Below are 22,967 nucleotides of genomic sequence, written 5' to 3' on the forward strand. Positions count from 1 at the left end.
AACTGACTGCTCTACTTCTGTATTTCCAGCTGCTAGATGTAATCTCTTTACTAGAAAATTCTTCTGTCACCTCAGACTTCACCTTTATGCACCTGAACACACACCACCTCTACTCCCAGGTCTACTAATAATCTTTCTGCATACAGTGTGATTCTTCCAAATTGCAAAGTCTGTAAACGACACTTTACCTTTGGTATTGAGTCCCATTGTGGTGCGCATTTTACTTTGTTTAACAAAGAGACTTCATTTCCATGTAGATCTTTATATTTCTATCAGTTTTCTGTCTGATTTTCCGAATTCTACTTTCTCCCTCATCTATTACTAGATTTTTAAATATCTCGTAGATAGTGGGAATTCAGAGAAAGAAACTATTGTTGGGGTGGTGGAATTATGGGTGAGTTTGTTTTTTTCTTGAGTGTCTTTAATATTGTTTTATGACTGAACATTTTTTTTAAAAGCTTACCATGTTATTCTAAACCCATCGTAATGCAATTTTGGCTTCCATACCAAAATTGAACTCTTCTGTTTGTCTCTCAAGGGAATTCATGATGTGGTCTTACCCTACATGTTCATGAATTTAGCTCCTGCTGTTTCCTAATATGTGTTTCCTCCCTTTTGGTCAGTTGATGCAATTCCCCTCTGCCAGCCCAGATTCTGTACAGCTAAGTTCTGCCTCCACAAGGAGGCTTTTCTTCACACTGTGACCCTTACTAATCCTTTCATTTTGAGTTTTTGAGAACATTGTAGAATTTCATTCACATCGTTTTCTAATCATTTGATGTGTCTTGGTCGGTCCTATCTTTACAATTACTTTGTGAACATTATAAGAATAGTTTTATAGATAATATCTTGTATTCTCAGCAGTATCATTTGAATTCTTTGTACTGAACTGGCTCTCTTATTTATTGACAAATGATTAATGGGAGGAGGTATACAATTGGATATTGGCAGAAAAGTGAGCCCAGAAAATTGTTTTGAAAATGTGTGTTCAAAAACAGTCTGATTTGTATTGCAAATGTGTATATGCATTGTGCAGCCATGTTCCAAGTTAAAATTTTAAGATGACTACCTTTTAAATGATCTCTTAAATTAAATTCTTCCATTTCTTAATCACCTATTTATACTCATCTGTTGTATTTCTTTTCTTAAAATTTGATATTTCAATTATGTTAGATGGAACACAGCCAGGTTGGCCTCAGTTTGAAAATTACTGACAAATTATTTTGGTTTTGATTCTCAGAATCAGGTGAGAATTTTGAAGTCAAGCAGTTATTTTGTTATTGAAACTAATGATTTTCTGCCTTTTTGAAGTTTTCGATACAGTTTTTAATTCACTTTCACTGAACTCTTTATATTTTCTATGTAATTTGTTTGGCATTGTTTTATCTCTGTTTTAAATAAAGTTAGATGATTGGTGTTGTGTTTTTAATTGAGAGCCTGTAAAAAATCAGTAAGTAAGTGATTTACATGAGACTACACATTTATTGAACTGTATCATTTTTCTTGACTTCAATACAGTATTTTTCATATTATATTAGGCCTTACTTATAAGTGATATTCTGTGTGAGGGATAGATAAATATAAGTATATGGAAACCATAATATTAACAACAATAGAACGAAATTAGTGTCAATAAGTACAAAAGATCATAAAATAAATCTCATATTTCCAGTACACCTGTGAGGATTTTACATCCCTTTCTTCCACCTAATCCCCTAGGGTTTTGCTATTTTAAATAAAAACTGGGCTGCGGTTGATGAATTTCTGCCCTCCTACCCTCCTCCAGTACACACACACCCTTCTCATTCTAATTGATGGCATCATAGACCAGAGTTTTCTTCTCTTTAAATTTATTAGTCATTGATTGGCCTTTGTAGGCAGGTTGTTCGTTTCTCACCTCCTACTATTAATTACAGGTTGAGCATCCCTGATCCAAAATCCAAAATGCTCCAGAATCTGAAACTTTCTGAGCTGCAATATTGCAATCAAAGGAAATGCTTAATTTCAACATTTCAGATTTCAGATTTTTGGGTTAGGGATTCTCAACCGATAAGTATAATGTAAATACTCCAAAATCGAAATAAGCCTGAAATCTGAAACACTTCTGTTTCTAAACATTTTGGGTAAAGGATACTCAGCCTGTATAAAAAAGGAGCACAGTTTGCTATTCTGTATATTCATCTACCTAAAACAGGGAATCATTGCCTAGTATGGTTGTGAACTTTATCCTTCATAACAACAGCATTTGAAAGGATTAATTGATGTTCTGAGAATTCCTCAATATAAATTTTCTGATTAAAGGTAAATAGATAGCTTTGATTTTCTACAAAAAAGGAAAATTATCAGTAGATTTGCTCTTTTGCAGGTAGTGTAAAGGCATAATGTTTTCAGTGCTGAAAATAAAGTTTTAAAAGATGAAACTGGTGATTTTGAATACTATGACTTTTCTAATTTTTATTCATATTTTTACATCTTGTAATTAAAGATCAATATAGTTCAAATCCTCTCTAATATGAACTTAGGTAGTTTCTCTAATAAATCACTTCTTAAGGCAAATGGTTTGTAAAAAAGTATGTTAGCAGACTCTAATACACACTTCAGACTTCCGCACTCTTACATCCTTGCTAGATTGTGAGCTCCCCAAGGGCAGGACTCTCATTTTCTTTATTTTTGTTTTTGTTATTTTCTCTTTGTATATTTCTTGAGCTGAGCAGTATATCTGGTGTATGTAGTTCAACAAATGCATTTTTGAAGGGTGATTTCTTTTAAATTAATGTACGTATTCCTTAAGACTTGTTCCTCTGGTCAATCAATACATTATAATAAATGTGAGAATTGGAAGAGACCTCAGTTTGTAAGTAAAATTTTAGTACACAATCTATGTAATATATCGAGAGGTTTTTCTTGAATATGTTGACTTAACTGTTAATTTTCACTAAGGCATAGTAATATGGCAGAGAATTAATTCTATGAAAAGCAAACATTATATCTCTTTTTTTTTTCTTTTATACTGAAGCCAAAGGAGAAACTGCTTTACCACTTCAATCGGAAATTTCATCAAATGGTCAAGAAGATGGTATTAGCATGAATACAGCTCAACCAGAAAATAATACAGTGGCTCAAAAAGATCTTCCTGAAAACTCCATTGTTAACTATGACTCCCAGGCCCTAAATATGTTAGCTGATCTGGCATTAAGCTCTGCTACCTCTTCCACACCATCATCTGAGCCTAGAAACCTTCCGTGTTCCTCTGAATTGCCACCAAACAATGTTCTGCTCTCTAAAGAAAGTTCTTTGCGAGGCACATCTGACCATGAATATCATAGGGGAGTTAAAAGTCAAAAAGGTGGATTATCGCCTATGCCATCCACTGATGGTAGTAATTTAGGGTCAGACTTAACTGTTAGCCAAGATGAAGAGAGTTTGGTTCCCTGTAGTCAGGCCCACGCTAAAGCCCAGTCAGCACTTACTGAGGAAACACTAGAATCTTCAGATGCAAGCCAAAGCTCTTTTGTTGCTGTGGAACATTCATATGCCCTGCTACTTGCACAGCATTCGAAGAAACATCTACAGCAGAGAGGGATATCGGGCCCTGCCTTTGCCAAGAATGGGACAAAAGGCCCTGAAGCAGGAACCCCAGTGGGAAAAGTCATGCCATTTCGGCATCAGCAGAACACCTCCCCACTACAAAAGCTTTCTGAGGATCAGTCACTGATAAAGCACAAGAGTCGATTAATGTCTTCCAGCCTGAAAAATTTTTATTGCTCTCATAGGGTGTTTAGCTGTGATGGCTCCTTTAAAGTCACTTTCAAATGTGAAGCAGAATATGCATTCGGCTTAGATAGCAAATATACCAACAACCCACTGGAGAAAACTGTAATAAGAGCATTACATGGGTAAGTATGAGTGAAACTTGATGAAAATGGATGTTACTTTTCTGTTGAGATCAATGTAGTGAGATGGGAAACTTGTGCCAAATTTTGGGGAAGGAGAAGTTTTTTGTGTAAAACCAGTAATTTGTTAATATTATCAAGCAAACATGTTTACTGACAGTTAAGAACAACAGGCTGATTTTGCCACCTGATCACATGGAGAACTTTTAGAAATAACTTTAGCCTTATGAATGGCTTTCCATTTTGTAGTGCTCCTTTGTAAGCCCTTGCAGTCTTTGAATTATAATTTTTAGATGAGATCTTAATGTAAAATAGTGTGCCATTTAGAAATAATGCTTTACAGACTGAATTCCAGAAGAAACATTTAAAACAGTACTTCTAGCTTGTTATGTTGGTCAGATTGATAGGATTGAGTTTTACGTGGGGTTCTATAAATCTTCCTTAAGAAGGGATCAGGGCAATAATAGAGTGATTAACAGCACAGGCTTTGGAGTTTAGATTAACCTAGGTTTGAATGTAGGCTCTTCCTATTTATTACTTCCTGTGACCCTATGCAAGTTACCAAGTTACATGCTTCTGAGTCATTATTGTGAGTGTGGCTCACCAAGGGATCTCAACTGAACCACAGATTCTGATGCAGTCTGTTTGGCGTAAGGCCTCACAGTTCACATTTCTGACAAATTTCCAGGTAATGTTAATGGAGGACAACAGTCTGTGTGCAGCACTTTTAAGTACAGATTTAGTAATAGGTACATCCCAAGGTTGTTACATATATTAGAGTTTTACATGGTGATTGGCCCATAGTAACAAATGGTAATAATCACTCTTAGCAAGAAGCATTAGCTGTATGAAATGACATTCACTTACATGTTAGCTCACTATTTCACATGTGTCTGAATGGACTTTACAGCTCTCACAATTCTTTCCTTGCACATATTCATATACACTTATGTTCACATATACTCTTGAGGGTCATTTCCTTAGCCTTAATCCTGTTTAACTGTATCCTAACTCCATAGCCCTCCTAAGTCATCCCACTCCAGCCGTGTGCTATGTCAAGTGGCCAGAAATATTTATATATCCTTTTATGGTTTCAGAACATTTTCCAAAACTGCAATCTGAAAATAGTGTAGTTCTGCTGAGTTGCCCAGAAAGAGATTTTAATCTTCAGACTCTCCCAACTATTAGAAGAGACACACAAAAATAGAAAAGAAGTGGGTCAGCCAGACTTAGTAAAAACAAGGCAGTGAGGATTAGGTAGTGCTGAACTCATTATCACATAATAGGTATGAATGTATCCAGACAGTTTGTGTCGTATAAAAGGCAAGATACATTCAAATCATGGTTCTGCCATACAGGTTTTCTGATTTGAAGGACATCATTTAAATGTTCTGATTCTCAATTCCCTTCTCCATAAAATGAGTGTGTTAGACTCATAATAATTTGTTTAACCACCTTCATATTTAATTATTCATTGTTTCATATCTGTGAGATTTTTTAAAATAAAAATGAACACAAAAACTAGATAATGGAAGCACTTGCTTATGATAAAATAATCAACTAAAATAACCATTTTCAGTGATTTTATGTTTTCTTTCTTTAAAATCTCAGGCCCTGGAACACTGATTTGCCTGATAATGTGGAAGAAGTGAAGCTTTTACTTCATATGTGGGTAGCTCTGTTTTACAGCACACAGAACAGTGTCATACAATCATCCCGAAAAGTGGTAGAACACAGCAACCCCACAAAATATGTGTCTATAAATAGCATGTTAGAATCTTTTGAACTCGGTGAAATGGAGGAGTCCCTCAGTATGGGAAGATGTTCTGCAGACCCTCTATTGGAAACTAATGAAACTTCCAAAGTTCATACTGCTGAAATGTCTTTCCCTGACCCTAACTGCTTGCTTCCTTTCATTAAACCACCACCTGCCAGAAGCTTGGATCTCTGTGTACAGAATGAACAGAAAGAAATTTTTACAAGAGTATGTCATCCAGATACTCCAGAAAGCAGGAATTTCATCTATTCTTGTAATAATGAGGTAAGTAAGGCTGAATACTGTAAATGCTGCATTATTTTTGAAGAAATCTTCATTTTTTAATATGTAAAATTACACTCAAAAGAAAGCATTGTTTTATTTTAGGAAAGTGAATTCTCTAGTTGTGTAAAGGATTATAATGCCAACAGCTTAATTTTCGTAAAATGTTGCTCTGGTTTGTCTGCAGGTAGAGCTTATCTTCCATCCTGATTGAAAAAACAAGAATAGAAAAAGCATGGGGGTCAGATGATCTGGGAGCCCACCATAATTGTGTCATTTACAATTTGGAGTAAATTACTTGTTCTCTCTGAGCTTATTTTCTTAATTTTTATAGGAGATAACTAATACCTGTCATATTTTACCTAGAATATTATTTATAGGATCAGAAGTGGTAATAATAAATAGTAGACATGCTTTGATAAACCTTAAACTAAAATCGATTATGTTAAAATTATTTTTGAAGACAAATACTGGAACAGTAAAATGATAGACCTGTGAGAGAAGAGCCATTGCACATAACTGTTTGTATATAGAGAATATACTTTCTTTTGTTCCCTTGTTCTCAACTGATGTTCAGGCAGGCCAGATAATCCAGACTTTAACTGGAGCAAATCAGAAAGTTGTAACAAAATTCTAAGTAAATGAATTGACAGAATACCTATATTTTTAAGCTTTCAGCCCAGACTTATTTTAGAATAATTTTGCATGGGTTTGGGCAGCACCTCTGCTGCCTGTCTTAACATTGAGTAGACAGTGTCTCTGTATCTGTAGGTTCTGAAGACTTGGAGGTCCATGGATGAGCCTCAGAGGGCCTGTGAATATCTGCAAATGATCATCATCTTGATCAGAGTTCAGATTTTTGGAGTACTGTATGCTCCAAGCCCGTCATTCACATTAACTCAGTTAATTCTCAAAACTAACCAATGAGATAAGGACTCTTAATCTCCCCATTCCATAGATGAGGAAACGAAGGCATAAAGAAGTGAAGAAATTGCCTGAAGTCACATAGTAAATTGTCAAACCAATATTTAAATCTAGACAACTTAGATGTTTCTAATTCTGTGCGTGTGTGTAGACATATATGAAAAACATGTATTTATGTGTGAATATAATATATATATGTATATATATATTATACATATATGAGGGTACTTCAGAAGGTTCCTGGAAAAATTATATTATCTTTTAATTCTATTTTTCCATGAACTTTTTGAAGTGCCTTTGTATATGTTGGGTATATATGTCCTTTTTTTCTGAAGATGGGGTTCAGAAATTTCATCTCATTCTCAAAGAGATACCTAAAATCCAGTTAAGAATCGCTACCTTAGAATATGAAAATATGTGTAGTTTTGTCAGGCAAATTTTTATTACTACCTGCATACATCCTAGTTTCTTATAAAGTCCTTTTGTTGCAGTAATATGTAGTTAACTATCATCAGTACTAATTTTAGGAAAGATTTTTGGCAGACATGAAATAAAGAAGTATAAAGTGGAGTATATTAAAATTAATGATTCCTAACAATCTTTCTTAGCATCGTCTTGTTGGCTCCCATGCCTGCACCTCTGCCGTGCCACTCATCCACGGGAGGCACACTGGGATATGAAGAGGATTCTAGCATGACAGGCATTGGAAATCAATAGCGTATTGCTTCCAGACATATGGTGAATCGAGCAGTTCTTTTTAAATGATCAGACTTTATTTCAGAAACATTACACTTTACCTGGAGTAAAAAATATACCTAAACATAAGTATATCAAGATTGTCACAATTTGCGTTTCACTAAGACCAAGGGCACAGTGAGATTCAGGACCGTGGCCGAATGTTACCAGCCGCCGCATGATTGGGAGGGCCACAGAAAAGTTCTCAGGAGGACTCTGAGCATCGAGACTTTCCTAATGCCTTGTCCTCTTAACACTGTGGCATTTCAGCCACACCCTGCTAACTGCTCGAGCTGGTGTCATCTTTGGTTAAGACAGCAATGTTTTTAAAAAGAGATTTGAAACGCAGGTCCTGACCTCCAACCTGTATGCTTCAAGATAAGGCAGGCAGTCTGTGAGCATAGTGTTCCAAACACTGTAGAAGTATGGTCAGGGGTATAATTGATCCATTTTACCATATTCTGGACAAGACTGCGCTTGAAGCTTTATACAAAACAAAACAACCTGTTTATGAGGTTATCAGAACTATTCCTGAGATAGTTCTGCTAATGTTTAAATCAGTCCATTTAGTTTAGTACATAAATGCAAACCACATTGATATGTTTTCTATTGCTCTGGGGAATAGAAGATATTGAAATGAGAAAGAAATTTATCTGCAGTTTTAAGCAAAGAACACAGCTAAGGTGTGAGGGACGTTTACTTACCAGAATCAGTGTATTCTGAGTATAGGGGATAGTAATTAATGTACTCTGTCTCCTTATGAGAAAGTTCCAGATGACAGTGAATTTATAGTTAATTGAAAACTGATTTTTTTTTTTTAAAAAGGGGTTTTTTGCTTTAAATGTGATCTTTTAATTTCACTTATTAAAAACAAAATTGAGTACTTTTTGTGTAATGCTACATTTCTGAATTAAGTGATGCTATTTGGCAAACAGGTTGCATTTCAATTCTTTAAATTGTCAATGGTCTAACCACTTTTCTTCCAAAAGGATCATTTAGGGAAAAAAAAGCTGTGCAATTAAGAAAGTTTTAGAGCACTCATTTGTGTATATTTTTAAAGAAAACAAGTTCTAATTTGGGGATCTTTTAAGCCTGTCTAAAAAGAGAAGGATTTGCTTGATCTCTACCCTGTGATATTCGTATAGATTAGAAGATTCAAAAGAGCAGACACAAACTGAAGTTAATCTTTGTCTTTTCTGTTCTTCATTTGTGTAATTGTTTATCAAAACACCTATTTGACCGTTTTTTGTTTATTTGTTTTCTTTTGTCATTTCAGGTAATTGGGGGAAAAGCTATACAAGAATCATCAGATAAACTAGAGACTTCTAATCATGTGCTCTCTTGTATTGGAAGTACCCAAACTAATGGACCTTCTATTCCTGGTGAAGTTAAAACCTCACAGCTTTTTGATAGCACTAGAGTGGCTTCTTATAATGATACTGTCACACAAGCCACATTCACCAGGACTTACAATGGAACCAGCAGTCAGCCCATGATGTGTCAAAAGTCTGTGTGCAGCACCCTTGAAAACAAAGTTGATATTCTTCATGCAACAGTGCAGACAAAAACAGGTGCTTTGCAGGACCTTATTCAGCATAGCAGCCCCATAAACAGTGACTATCAGCCTTCCTTGGAAAAGAAGGATGATGAAATGGAGTATGTAATGATTAATCTGGAACCAGTTACTTTCACTTTTGAAAAAAATGCCTATCTACCAGTACAGACAGAAGTTGTAAATAGAGCTGATAAACCTACAACCTTTAATATGGAGTTGATTAAACAAGTAGCACCTGCTCCAAGTCTTAGACATCCTGTATCCACATTGGAAAAGGCACAAACATGGGATCTTAGGGATGTTCCATCTCTAGCAGTGTCAGGACAGAAAGGCATTAAGTACCTTTGTTCCTCAGTAAGTAGAGAGACACTTGCTAAAGAAATATGTCCATTACAGAAAGAGATGCCTCTTCCAGTCTCATCATCACCATCGGATAATGCAATGGTAATGGAGACATTATCATTAGTTAAAAGTCCTAGTTATCCATTACCCAGTGAAGAAATGAAACACACTCAAGAATTTTTTCTGCAGACTCAGAGTCTCTTTAGCATGTCTTCAGAAGAGATAATAGAGCCAACACAGGTTGAAGTAGCATCATCGTCAGCCTCCACCACCTTGGAAAAAATGAATTCACTAAGCTGCATTCCATCAAGAAGTAATATATCTGATGGCTTCTTGTTAGAACTAAGGAAGAATGACAAGAGTAGTCTAAATAGTGAAAATATGAATTTTGAGTCATTTAATTCAGCATTTACCAAACAAACCAGCCTATCTATGAATAGAGAAGAGCTTAGCCTAGAGTTATCAGAAGAAGATTCTGATATTGATCTAACTCTAACAATATCACCACCTACAAGTCCCAGAGAAGAAATGTCATCTGGTGAAATAGAGCAACTTCAAGAGGCCCCATTATCAAATTTAGAACTTCAAGATATAGCCAAAGAAATAGTTGAGCCAGAAGAGGTGACCCTCATAGAAAATAGAGAAGTGATTTCTGCTGAGTATATGTCAGTGCACCCTGTAGCGTCAGAAGAACCATTAGAAAACAAGAGGAAAGGTGATCATTTACAGCCAGTTACTTTAATACTTTCTAAAGAAAACTGCACCCTTGAGATTGCAGAGGAAATTAATGTTACCTCTGACTTTCCCTTTGATTCTGTAATTGAAGAAGTGTCACCAGCTTCTAGTCCTGACCCCCCAGTACCAACTGAAGAAACACGACCATCTCAGGCTATGTCTCCATGTAATTTAAAACTTCATGGTACACAGTGTGAGAAAAGTAACACATTCTCCCAGATTAGGTCTGGAGATTTAGCCATAACAGAAAAAAAAAATTCTTTTGTTGGTCCCACCCATCCAGTAGGACAAGATAACTTAACTCATGTACAGCAAATTCACCTCTCTGCTGAAATGCCTCTGATAGTAACTAATCATCCAAGAAGACAAGGTAGATTAACCCTTCCTGGTAAAGTAACTGAGGAAATTGTCCAGAGTGGGTGTGCTGAGGCTTTGTCTTTCTCAGAAAAGGTGCAGGACCGTGGTACAGAGTTAAACCAGCCTGCCTCAGCTGCCGAATGTGGGGGTGACTTCAACCCTTCTCTTGAAAAACTGGTAAAATCAGGAAATTCATTGCAGCCAGCTAATATAGAGAACAGAAATTTAGACTTAAAACACCTTGTCTTGGGTGCCAGTGAACCTCCATTTAGTCCTAGAAAGATTACTGAAAGTAAGTCTTTGGCTGACACATTGGTTTCTACGACTGCTCCAAGTAGTATAGTGAGTGTGTCATTACAGCATACTAGCCCTGAAAGCATTAAGAAAAATCTCTTTAACAGTGATGTGAAAACAGACAAAGGCAATTATATTCAGGTTAAGTCCTCGAACTCGGATTCAAATGCAGTTGGTGGAGATGTTACACAGGCATACATGCACTCAGAGATCTCAAAATGTGGCTCTCTTTCAGATAGTGCTACATTAGCCCATTATACAGGACAAATTAATATAGAGCCAGGGTTTCAAACACAGGAAATACCAGTGCTCAGAATTGCCAGTTTGCTTAAGAATAGTGAAACTGAAACTGAGTTACATGAAGAAACCACAGGTCTAGGCGCTGTTGGCCCTCAGTCTAACACCACATCTCCAAAAGGCAAACAAAAAACAATCCAAGTGTTGCAAGATATGTCAACATGTGAAACAAAAGAGTTGAATGGTGGGTTACTCCCCATGTATGCCAGTTCTTACCAAAATACAGCAGACACCAGTGAAAATATCAATAAAGAGCCTTCTGCTTCCTTTGTTCCAAAATCCTTTGACTATCTTGTTTGTGGCATCTATAAAGAACACAGGGACAGTAAGAGCACTGGAGAGGGGCTCAGGGCGGAGGCAGAGGCTGAAGCCATGGGCAGAGACACGAAGGGCCGTGTGAGTGCTGGCATGCACTATGAACTGCTGTCTGGAGACACTGATCCAGACTCTCTTGGTGAATGCAAAAATCCCAAGTTAGACATGGAGGAGTCTTGCCCTTTGCGAGGTAGTCACATCAGGAAGAAAGAAGATGTCACCAAAGACGATTATGACTCTTTGGTGAACTTACGCACTAGTGATCATGACGACTGGGGCATATCTAACCGAGTTCCAGGTGTAAAGATGAGCCTTCCTCCCCGATACTGGGCCAGTGGATTAAAGAAAGAAGAGAAGCGTGTTCCATGTTATATCCAAATCCGAGATCTCCATGGGATCCCCAGGACTTATGCCAACTTTATTATAACGAAAGAGCTCAAAGATACCACGAGAACTTTACATAGCCTGAGGAGGCACCCGGCTTTCGCCGCAAACCGCGGCCTGCTCAGCTCCTGGACAAGCACTTGGCAGGTGGCAGATGATCTCACCCAGAACACTTTAGATATAGAGTATCTGCGTTTTGCACATAAGCTAAAACAAACTGTAAAGTATGGGGGTTCTCAGGATTCTGCCTCTACTACCAGTGTCTTTCCAAAGGAGTCACCTGTCCAAACTGCTGTTGGAGCCTTCCCTTTGACAGAAATATCTGAGACCCCAGTTCTGGATCCTGTGTCTAGGAGCAGAAGCCCCCTTCTGGTGACAGTTGTGCACTCAGACCCCAGACAGCAGAGTCAGCACAGAAGAGGCCACACACCCAGCAATTTGGACAGCTCTTTCTCCTCTTGGAAGGAGAGATGTAGTTACAGTAGAAATCTTGTTACAGATTCTCAAAGAAATCACACTGTTCCTTTGCACCTCAACAAACTGAAATATAACAGTACTTTGAAAGAACCTCGGAATGATATTTCACTTATTCTTAATGAATATGCTGAGTTCAACAAGGTGATGATGAATAGCAACCAAGTAGTTTTCCAAGATAAAGAGTTAAATGTTGCTTCCGGAGAAGCCATGTCTCAAGAGATGTGTCTGTCTTTTCCAAGACAGTCAGCCTCCTATGAAGACATTATTACCGACTTGTGTACCAATTTGCATGTCAAACTAAAAAGTGTTATGAAAGAGGCTTGTAAAAGTACCTTCCTGTTCTACCTGGTTGAAACAGAAGACAAGTCATTCTTTGTAAGAACAAAGGTAAAGTGCCAGATTTTTCTTATACTTTGTATTATTTTGATTGCCTTCTATTTTTAGTTGATTTTAGAAATAATAAATTTAGCATTCTTGGTTTCAAAATGAAATAAGTGTGTGTGATGGTATTTAGGTTTCACAGCTCATTCTCTATCTGCATACAAAACATTTTCCTACAAGGGTCTGCTGTTTGTACTGTATTGGAAGATTTGTATGATGTTACAGAATTAGTGCAGTGACTTATCTTCACAAGAAGTTGCCAGTGTAGACTGCCCATAATCAAATGTAAGTGCAATCATATTTCATTGCTAAGATGCAGTTTTTCAAAAATTATTATTACCTGTGGTTCCCCCATTAGTATGGATAGTTGAGAGGGACCTCTTTTGCTTTTGGATGCAATTTTTAAAATTTGAATGTTAGTATAACTGATGTAATGGTGAGTACATGTTCCTTAAATTTAAATGACGTTATCATGGTGAAATTCTGACTTTAGAGGAGCGTGAATCTGTCTTTTTTTTTTTGTCTTTTTCGTGACCAGCACTCAGCCAGTGAGCGCACTGGCCATTCCTATATAGGATCCGAACCCGCGGCGGGAGCGTTGCCGCGCTCCCAGCGCAGCACTCTACCAAGTGCGCTACGGGATCGGCCCGCGTGAATCTGTCTTGATTCACCATTAGCTTCCTCATTTCATCCTCTCAGAATTCATTTATCTTCTATTTTGTATACAGACAGAATTTTTTTTAATTTAAAAAAAATAATTTCAGGTTTTAGAGGTTGCAGAAATAGTACCCTTCACCCACTTCCCCCAGTACTAACATCTTTGAACCATTTGCAAAAGTGTCCCATTACCCCTTGATACTTAAGTGTGTATTACCTGAGTACAAGGATACTCTTCTGTAGAATTACAGTACCACCCCCAAAACCAGGAAGTCAGCATTAATTCAGTGTGACTATCTACTCCACCCCAGTGTGGGTACAGGATCACAGGCGTATGTGCATGTTGTGTCTTCAGTCTGGAATAGTTCCTCTGTCATTCCTTATCATTTATGACCTTGACAATTTTGAAGACTAGGCCGGTTATTTGGTAGAATTTCCTTCAATTTGTGTTCACGTGTTGTTTCTTCATGATTTAGGCATTTTAGGCAAGAATGCCCAGATACAATGCTGTGCTCCTCTTCTCGGTGCATTTTATCAGGAGGCACTTGATGTCAATTTGCCCTCTCAATGATGTATTTCTTTCACTTGGTTAAGATGATCTCTGCTAGGTTTCTCCAATATAAAGTTAATTAATTAAAAGGCATGTCTTAGTTATTAAGTGATTAAATGGGGAGATACTTGAGGTTATGTAAATATCCTGATCTTTATCAGACTTTAATCCCCAAGATTTAACTTCCTTTGATGACTCTTGCCCAAATCAGTTATTGCTATGATGGCTGCCAAATGGTGATACTCTCCTTCCATCATTCCTTCTACATTTATTAGTTGGCATCCTGCTGTAGCTAGAGCTTTTACCTTCTCTCGTATTTATGTATGTAGGTATGTATGTATTCTTTTGCTTATTCATATCAGTAACAGTGTCCATGTTATTTTCCCTGCCCTAGTCTTGAAATCAGCCACTTCTCCAAGGAGCTATGGGGGTTTTTTAGTGAAAAACAGCATTTAGAATTAAGATCTGGGTACCGGGTATCACTGCTTCTAGGTCCTCTCAGCACATAGTGCCAGGATACATATGTATATGTATAAATGCACACATTGCATCTATACTTCTGTATAAAAAGCAAAAGCAGGACTTCATGCCCATCCCCAATTCCAGTCCAGTACCACCAGATTTGTGCTAGCTTCTTTTCTATGGTTGGAGGTCCCTTCTCTGAGAAAACTGGCTGCCGTCCTTATCCTGAACATATTGGCTCACTCCCAGGACCCCCGCCTGGGGCACTTGCCCCAGCCTTGCAGCAGAAAGCGCCATCCAGACAACAGCAGTCCAATGCAATATATACTTTAGAGCCTCAGCATGTGCTGGTAGGGGAAAGTGTTGCATTTTGTTAATGATCCTTACAGGTAATGGGACAAGAAAAACGCTAATAAGAAAAAATCACAGAAGTGAATGAAAACTATGGCAAGTGTAACAATGCAGGTGCTGTGATGACTAGCTGCGGGTGACTGGCCTGGTCACAGAGGCCTTTCCTTGGGAAGTAATGCAGAGCGTAAAGCAGACACCCTCTGCACCAGGTGCAGGACTAGCATGAAGGGCTTGGTTCTAAATGCTCTGCTAGATCTGTCTTGGACTTCCTTTATGGCAGCATTTTGGTGATTCCTGTGTTAACCCAAGAATTTCTGTTACATGCTAAGTCCATGCATGCACAATTACTAAGTAACTCTGTTTAACTTCATTCAGCATCTGAGGATGTTTGGGAGGTCTGTGATGAAGGATCGTCACAGTATCCTCTGGGTGCAGTTCTGGAGGAAGAACCACAGAGGACAGCGCAGGTCCTGCCCTCGTGAGCTGGAAGTCTGGCCAGAGTGAGCAGTTTCAGTCACAGGGCTCAGCACTGCAGAAGAGAAAAAAGCATACGGGGCAGCAGAAGCCAGCAAGTGGGGCACATGGAGGACTTCCAGGCGGGCAGGAGGATAAACAGGAGCCGGGGGAGAGGGCCGGTCAGCAGGGCTGGAACAGTATTTTCAAGATGTGGGTTTGGAAATGTCAGAAGGGCCTCATAAGGCACACAAAGGTATTTAGACTTGAGTTCACTAGGGAGCCACTGAAAAAAAATTTTTAAGGTGAATAGCATCATATTTGCATTTTAGAGAGATCTCTTTAGCAAATGGAGAGCAGGTTGGAGAAGCGACAGATGAGGCCTTAACTTGAAGCTATCTGTTGTTGCTAGAGTTGCACTTATTCTCCTGTAAGATGGCTCCTATTTTATGTAATTTAAGTTTGATTTTAAATGGTTTAAATTATTTTCCAAATTTGTGGGGTCTTCTCTTTAGCATATTTTCCTCCCTGCCATGGATCCTTTTGTACTCCAATGTCCTTGTTAATGATAAATGAATGCATGAGTATTAAAGTTCTAGAAATGTTTTGACTCAGTCCCTTATAATGATAAATGAATGCATGAGTATTAAAATTCTAGAAATGTTTTGACTAGAGGTGGCATTAAGACAATTTGCCACTTATGTTGCCTTAAATAGGGTGTGCTTTTTTGATGGATTTTTAAAATAAATTATAAAAGTTGTTCTATGTAAGTGTACTTTTTTTTATTAATAGCTATTTGTAAATTTTTCAGAACATTCTGAGGAAAGGAGGCCATACGGAAATTGAACCTCAGCATTTCTGTCAAGGTTTTCACAGAGAGAATGATAAACTAATTGTCATCATCAGAAATGAAGATATATCATCATATTTGCATCAAGTAGGTTTGGAAATAACTGTTTTACAAAGAAATGTATCAGGCACCTAAGTTGTTTTGTAATGATCAGACTCATTACTTCCTTTTTTATAGGGAAGATGTCACATGCATTACCATCAGGTCAGGCCTTTACGTAGGAAGACAGTGGGATCAACGTGATGCACTATAGGGCACTGTCATATTTCCAAGCTGTTTGTAGGGCAGATTACATTTCAGAGAGTTAAGAAAATATTCGTATTAACTAATGGATAACTATAAAAAGAGGCGAGAGATATCTAAATCTGCATCACTTGATGTCTAACAATAAGAAATCTTGCTTTAAAATTAAAAGGACTCATGAAAATTTTCTTACCTCTGTTGATATTTACTAGTTGAATATCTACCTAGTAGTTGAATAAAAGTAATTGTATTGTCCCAACTTATGGACACAGGCTGGGTGCATAATCCTGCTGTTGTCAGGGAAGGACACTGAATTTATGTGACCTGGCTGGTTACTTTGCAGGTCCCCAATACCTCACATGTGTTCTCTCATGAATTATTTCCAACCTTTGGAGTTTTAAAGACCTCTTTATAATTAACCAGTTTTGATGACTTTGCAGCCTCTGATGATGGGCTAACTCCTTATGCATGGCAAAATTACCAGTCAGTAATCCAGCTTAAGGGTATCTACAGCTTTTCCTGAAGCCTGAAACTCTAGAATGGAAAAGACAGAAGTGTTTAAGAAAACATGCCCAATGAACCTGTGTCCTTTTATGTTGAACAGATTCCTTCTTTGCTGAAGCTGAAGCACTTCCCCAGCGTGGTCTTTGCTGGAATAGATAGCCCTGAGGATGTCCTTGATTGTACCTACCAAGAGCTATTCCGTACAGGAGGCTTTGTGATATCAGATGACAAAATATTAGAAACTTTAACATTAGGTTGGTCTTTTATTTTCCTCTCTTGTTTCTTCCTTCTTAATCTAGTCGATCAATTTCTCCTTACCCAGTAACCCAAATACTATTTCATCCAAAAGAAATTATCAGCTGTAAAGAATATCAGTTGTCACCTTTGGAGGGCTTAATTTCTGCCATCTGCTATGCTAAGCACTTTGCATATAGTAATTTTCTTCCATATGTGATTTGTACAGAGCTTTCATTGGTGATGGTCACCTTGCTCTTCTCCCTACACAGTTCCCTCCCGCCTTTATGTGAGCAGGTAGGGCTGAGTTGAGGGGTCATAGTTTGTGTACTTGTGAGAGTGGGACACTGCCCAACCACCTAAGTGGCATTGATGGTATACACTCAACCATGAGTCTTATTTCTTACAAGTAATAATTACTGGACTTTGCATGAGCAAAAAAAAAAAAATCCTAAAATACTTCTTCTCTTGCCAAACCTGTTCTGTAGTTCAACTGAAGGAAATTGTCAAAATCCTGGAAAAACTAAATGGAAATGGAAGATGGAAGTGGTTGCTTCACTATAGGGAAAATAAAAAACTAAAGGAAGACGTAAGGTAAGGGCTTCATGCATGTGTGCCTCTCCCCTTCCCACTTTTTTGGGAAAGGTACAAACACCCCAGTGCTCCGTATGCTCAAGACCAGTACTGCTCCAGGTGCTGCAGCCGGGTGAGTCATGCAGGCATGGATATCACCTTCATCACTAAACAGTGCCCAGGTCCGCTGACTTTTTATTGGGTTTTGTTTTTGTATCAGGGCTTTCAGTGAAGGGAGCCATGTGTTGTAACCACAATCAATAGTTTGAGGCATGTGCTTCTCTAGACTAATAGAAGTAAGAAAGTCAAACTTGCGAGTCATAAAATACCCATTTATAGTGAGATTCAGACTCTGCCATGAACTTTAAGAACTTTATTAAACTATGGGCTTGCTGCATTAATGATTTTTTGATATTATTCATATATTATTCCCACAGTTATAAGATGGGAAAATTGAGACCATAATCTGTCCCTTAATTTTACCCTTAAACAAGAGGCTATAAATCAGCCAACCTCTCTACATCTAAAGCTGTGATTTTTTTTTTTTTTTAATTTTGAAACTTTGGCTGAAGAGACCTAGGACCTGTGGGAGGTTTTCATATAAAACACATTTGTCCAAGTTCTCAAGGGATGGGAAGAAGAGCAGGCAGGAGCCTGGAACTCAGAAGCAGACTGGAAAAGGATAGATTTGACAAGCCCTTGTTAAATAATGACGATTTCCTTACACGGATTCTCTCAGACTTCGTCCCTAACGGTTAGATAGTAAACCCCGCTTCCGTGATGTGGATGTTGAAGCACAGACAGGACAACAAACTTGACCAAGGTCAAACAAGCAGTAAGTTTTGAAGCTGGACTTCAGCTCCAGAATGTTGATCTCTAAAATGACAGTTTATCTGTTTTACCATAGTTCTTTCTCCAGAGTAAAACAAACTAGGAATCAAGCATAGCTGGAACTGTGCAAGTACATGAGAACTTGGAAGGAAAGGCTAAGGACAGGATTTCAGGAAAGGCTTTCTCTTGGGAGAGGAGCTGGCAGAGGGAGAGGTTTCACTGTCAGCAAGGTGAGAAAGCCATAGGCAGGTGAAGGAGTTCACAGAGGACTTCATTATAGGAGCACATTATGCTCTGAGCTGCCACAACTCACCTATAAAATTAAAAAGTGTAAAAAACAATTTAGCAATTCTAGGACTTTGGTCCTGTAAATATGCTCTTCAATTTTTATCAGTCTGGCATTATGTAACAAGTGTAATAACTCATCAGAAAACTCATCATATCCTCTGACCTTTTGAAGAATTTATTCAAAACTAAAACCAAAAAAATGTGGCTTTTAACAACCACTCTTTCTACAAAGATTCTTACAGTTGTAGGTGGTTATCAGTAATTGCAAAACCAACCTGTTTCATCTCTAAGCAAATATAAGCATGGACTAACATAGATGTACAAGGGTATTTCAAAAAGTTTGGGAAAAATAGAAATAAAAGATAATACAAATCTTTCCATGAATCTTTTGAAGTACCCATGAGGGTATCTTAAAGTTTATACAAAATAATGCCACATAAAACTTACACATTAAGTAGGAGCATTTAAAAAGTTTCCATTCACAGTAATAAGGAAGGATGACATAAAATTTGGTACCATAAGACTATGTTCCATATAATGCCAGTCATATAAAAAGAAATTAATGTGTACGTAGGGAAAAGCCTGGAAATTCAGCGTAATGATGGTAATAGTGATTACCAATAGGGTTTTGGGAAAGTGTGATTTTGGTTTTCTCCAATAAACAGGAAAGTGAATGTAAGTAATGAGGACTGGACAGATGGGATCAGGAGCAGAGGCAGAGATGTTAAGAAGTTAAACATAGAAACACTTAAGGAAGCACTTTCCTTTGAGGGGAAAGGTAGTAACAAGATTTTAAGGGGGATGAGAGATTAAGAAGAGTATGGCTGCTACCTAATTTTAATGAAGCTGGTGATCATCTCACCTCAGGCATGGTAAGTATAGAATAGAGGTTTTAAGAGATCCATTTCAAATGCACAACAGTGTGGCCCGCCAGAAATTAGTGGAAGGAAGGCTTGCAGGCCACACGGTTTGAAGTGCTAATAGATTATCAATGTGTGATAAGTTCCCTGTTGCTTGGAATGAGGCCCATATGAGGGCACTTCAAAGAGTTCATGGAAAAAATAGAATTAAAGGATAATACATATCCTTCCATGCACTTTTTGAAGTACCCTCATATGTTAAAACAGTGACATCCAGGAAGCCACTTGTGTCCTGAAAAAGAACATCAAGAAGAAAAGAGCAAGGTCTCACAGGAGTTTGAGTGCTTTAACACAAGTGGTTAAATTGAAGGCAAGAAAAAAATCCTAGGAATAAAACTGAAAATTAAGATTTAGTAAAAAATAAACTGTCACAAACTTAACTAAATCTAAATTTGGTTATTAACATTCCCATGTAATATTTTCCAGAGTGGATTCAGTTGCACATAAAAAGAACTTAATATTGAAATCATATCAGAGTGCAAATATTATTGAATTGCTTCATTATCACCAATGTGACTCTCAATCATCAACGAAAGTGGAAACTTTGAAATGTTTGATCAACCTGCAAATTCAGCATATTGATGCCAGGTTTGCAGTCTTCCTAACAGGTAAATTCACATCCCGAGTTCTACATAATTTTCATTACTTAGCACCAAAATAGGTCAGCTGTAGAAACGTCCTTCCAAGTAGAGTCCTTGGATAACTAAGATGTATGTGGATCTATCCCCATAGCTGGCAGCAAGAACAGACTTTTACCTTGGTGTTTTGATAAATGCACACAGGCTGGAGGGAGGCAGGCAGTGGGATTGTGGGGTTCAGTTAATAGTCCTGTAGTACAGTTTTTTTTAAGGCTCATCAGCTCCTACAAATACTTATCTAATTTTATACTTACCTTTAATTTTTAATGTTTTCCATGAATATTAATCAGAATGAGTAGTTGTCATTTATCAGTGATTTTCAGTATCCCTCTCACCACCCATGGAGGCAGCTGTTGCCAAAGCTTCCAATTTCTTTCTTAGCTTGAACCAGATACCTTTCCTTTTCTTCCTCCCATGACCCCCCCTGCCCCCAGGGTTATTATGGAGATTCACATAAGTTCTTCCCGCCCCCCCAATAAAAGGGGTTCTGCTACTCCAAAAAAGTGTATGTTAATGATACTTTTCACCAAAAATTTTTTTCTTTTTACAGATAAGCCTACTGTCTCTAGAGAAGTCCTTGAAAATAGTGGAATCCTCGTTACAGAAGTAAATAACTTTATTGAAAATATACAAAAAGTAGCAGCTCCATTTAGGAGTAGCTATTGGTAAGAATATTTTTATGTAACTCTCCCATGTGAGTTGGAGTTATAGACAACAGATACTCAACATTTGTGCCTATAAGGAAACAGTTCAAAAACTGTTTACATTATATACCATGCAATAAATTTAAAGTGTTTATTTATTTAGAGGTAGAATTGCTGTTACTTTGCTGTAAATGGGAATTCCTGAAGTATCACTAATGAAATAACCAACCTTACTTCAGATTACCCATTTTATCTGAATGATATGCATTTTCATTTGCAATTAACCTGGGCTTCCAGGACAGAAGATAATGTAACCTCATCTTAAGATGCACAGGAGTTTTCCCTATTAGTAGATATAGAGATATAGCACCCCATCCACAAAATATTTCGTTTTAAATTTTGTTTTAAAGATGGATTTAATATCAATTTTGTGTTTATCTAGGTGACTCAACTGCAGCTCACATAAATGCCAACAACAAATTACTATTTTCCCTTTCTTTGAAAATCTTTGAGATACACAAAACAGTCTTCTCATATTTGATAAATCAACGTTGTACAACTTGGAAAGTTCTCCTTTTCCTTTTTTTATATTTTGCTAAAATGTCTGTGTACAGTGGCATAGTACTATTGTCCATTAGCTTTGGGTTGCAGTGTTAAATATTGTTTTAAATTATTTTAAGCAGAATGCCTTCAAAACTATTAATTGAGCTTAATGTTAAAGATAAGAATTTTACACATGGGTACTAAGTTGGAGCAAAAATACGTCTATTTTAATAAATAACTTTGTTTTTGCATGTGAACATCAGAAAGGGGTAGGTAATGCACGTTATGATCTGTTTTAAAGGTTGTACTAACCTTTTAAAAACTATAATCTTAAGCAGTTTTATTTTCTGTTATACAAGCAACACTACGTAAAGTTAAAACATTTTTTCCTAAACGGTACAAATTTATAAACTGTCATTTTTTACTTATTCGGTTTTTGTAAATACTGCACTACAAAATCAACTTTCTGAGGAAGAAATAATCATTTATTTATATTAGAAATAATTTCTACAATAATCTTTAAAACTAAAAACCAAGCAAAAAAACATTTGTAAGATACATAGTATCTATTTGGAGCAAAGGTTTTTATAACTAATTTGTTTCACTTTTTAAATAAAGACATCTAAAAATCATTCAACTGTTTCTGCATTGTCTTTATAGCAAAAATTGAACATGTACAAAATGTTTTGGCAATTTTTAGGCCACTTAGCAGGCATAACTAGCTTCCAGAGTAATCCTACTACTTTTGGACTGGCCTGTTAGATACCAGACCTGCCAGGTGCTTCTGGTGTTCTTTTCCTCCCAAAGTCAAGTACGTTGGGCAGCAAGCTACAGAAAGAGGGAGTTCCACCTGGCCTATGTATAGGGCTATATCAGACCTGTATAGAAACAAGTCACTCAGCTGCTTTGCATCATTCCTTAGCAAACATGCCAACTGTACTGTTTGAATATATTTTCTCAGGAGGAGGAGGACTCAAGAGCTTTAATTACTGTCACTAATTTTTCACTTAGAAACCCATTTTATTTTTTTTCACAAGGACAAAAATCTTTATTTGGTAACCATAACTATATTTTGGTAAAGTTAATTCCTTTGAAATTACTAGGGAAACACTACCTGCCAAACACTGCCTGACATGCTCACCTTTCAAGCTGTACCTCACATTGGTCTTTCCCAGCTGAAAGCTTTCAGCACCCCCAACGCCATCTGTCTCAGTTTGTTTCAACCAAATCATACAATGTGCCTCCCACAGAATGTACCTTCCTCATCTTTGTGCTCCATTAGCCTGGCACACATGAGTGTTAATAAAGATGTTGAATGAAGAATGTGAAAATGTTCTGGGTTTTTTTTGTTGTTTTTTTTTTTTACTTGTTACTAACCCAACTTGTGTCTTTGCCTGTATTACAGTCCACAATTTTGAATTATTATGGGAAAGGAAGGGAAAGGATTGCTGGAACTTTAGATAATTTTATCATATAGTGATATCAAGTGGTGGTTCTCA

General features: G+C 37.3%; 1 protein-coding gene across 4 annotated transcripts in view; it reads left to right on the top strand.

The window, feature by feature from the left end:
- Positions 1–21,934, top strand: part of TASOR2 (transcription activation suppressor family member 2) — a 69,682-nt gene extending 47,748 nt beyond the window's left edge. For 3 of the 4 annotated variants that reach the window (XM_063098851.1, XM_063098850.1, XM_063098852.1), the window contains 8 exons: positions 3,017–3,896; positions 5,505–5,934; positions 8,867–12,733; positions 16,012–16,137; positions 16,898–17,051; positions 17,520–17,625; positions 20,070–20,251; positions 20,832–21,934. In XM_063098851.1, coding sequence (XP_062954921.1) covers positions 3,017–3,896; positions 5,505–5,934; positions 8,867–12,733; positions 16,012–16,137; positions 16,898–17,051; positions 17,520–17,625; positions 20,070–20,251; positions 20,832–20,950 — 5,864 coding nt within the window. In that variant the 3' untranslated portion in view covers positions 20,951–21,934. The remainder of the gene's footprint in view (positions 1–3,016; positions 3,897–5,504; positions 5,935–8,866; positions 12,734–16,011; positions 16,138–16,897; positions 17,052–17,519; positions 17,626–20,069; positions 20,252–20,831) is intronic. The other variant, XM_063098849.1, reaches the window with a different exon arrangement.
- The last annotated feature ends 1,033 nt before the right edge of the window (positions 21,935–22,967 follow it).

This window comes from Cynocephalus volans, chromosome 6 (assembly GCF_027409185.1).
Source record: "Cynocephalus volans isolate mCynVol1 chromosome 6, mCynVol1.pri, whole genome shotgun sequence".
NCBI lineage: Eukaryota > Metazoa > Chordata > Mammalia > Dermoptera > Cynocephalidae > Cynocephalus > Cynocephalus volans.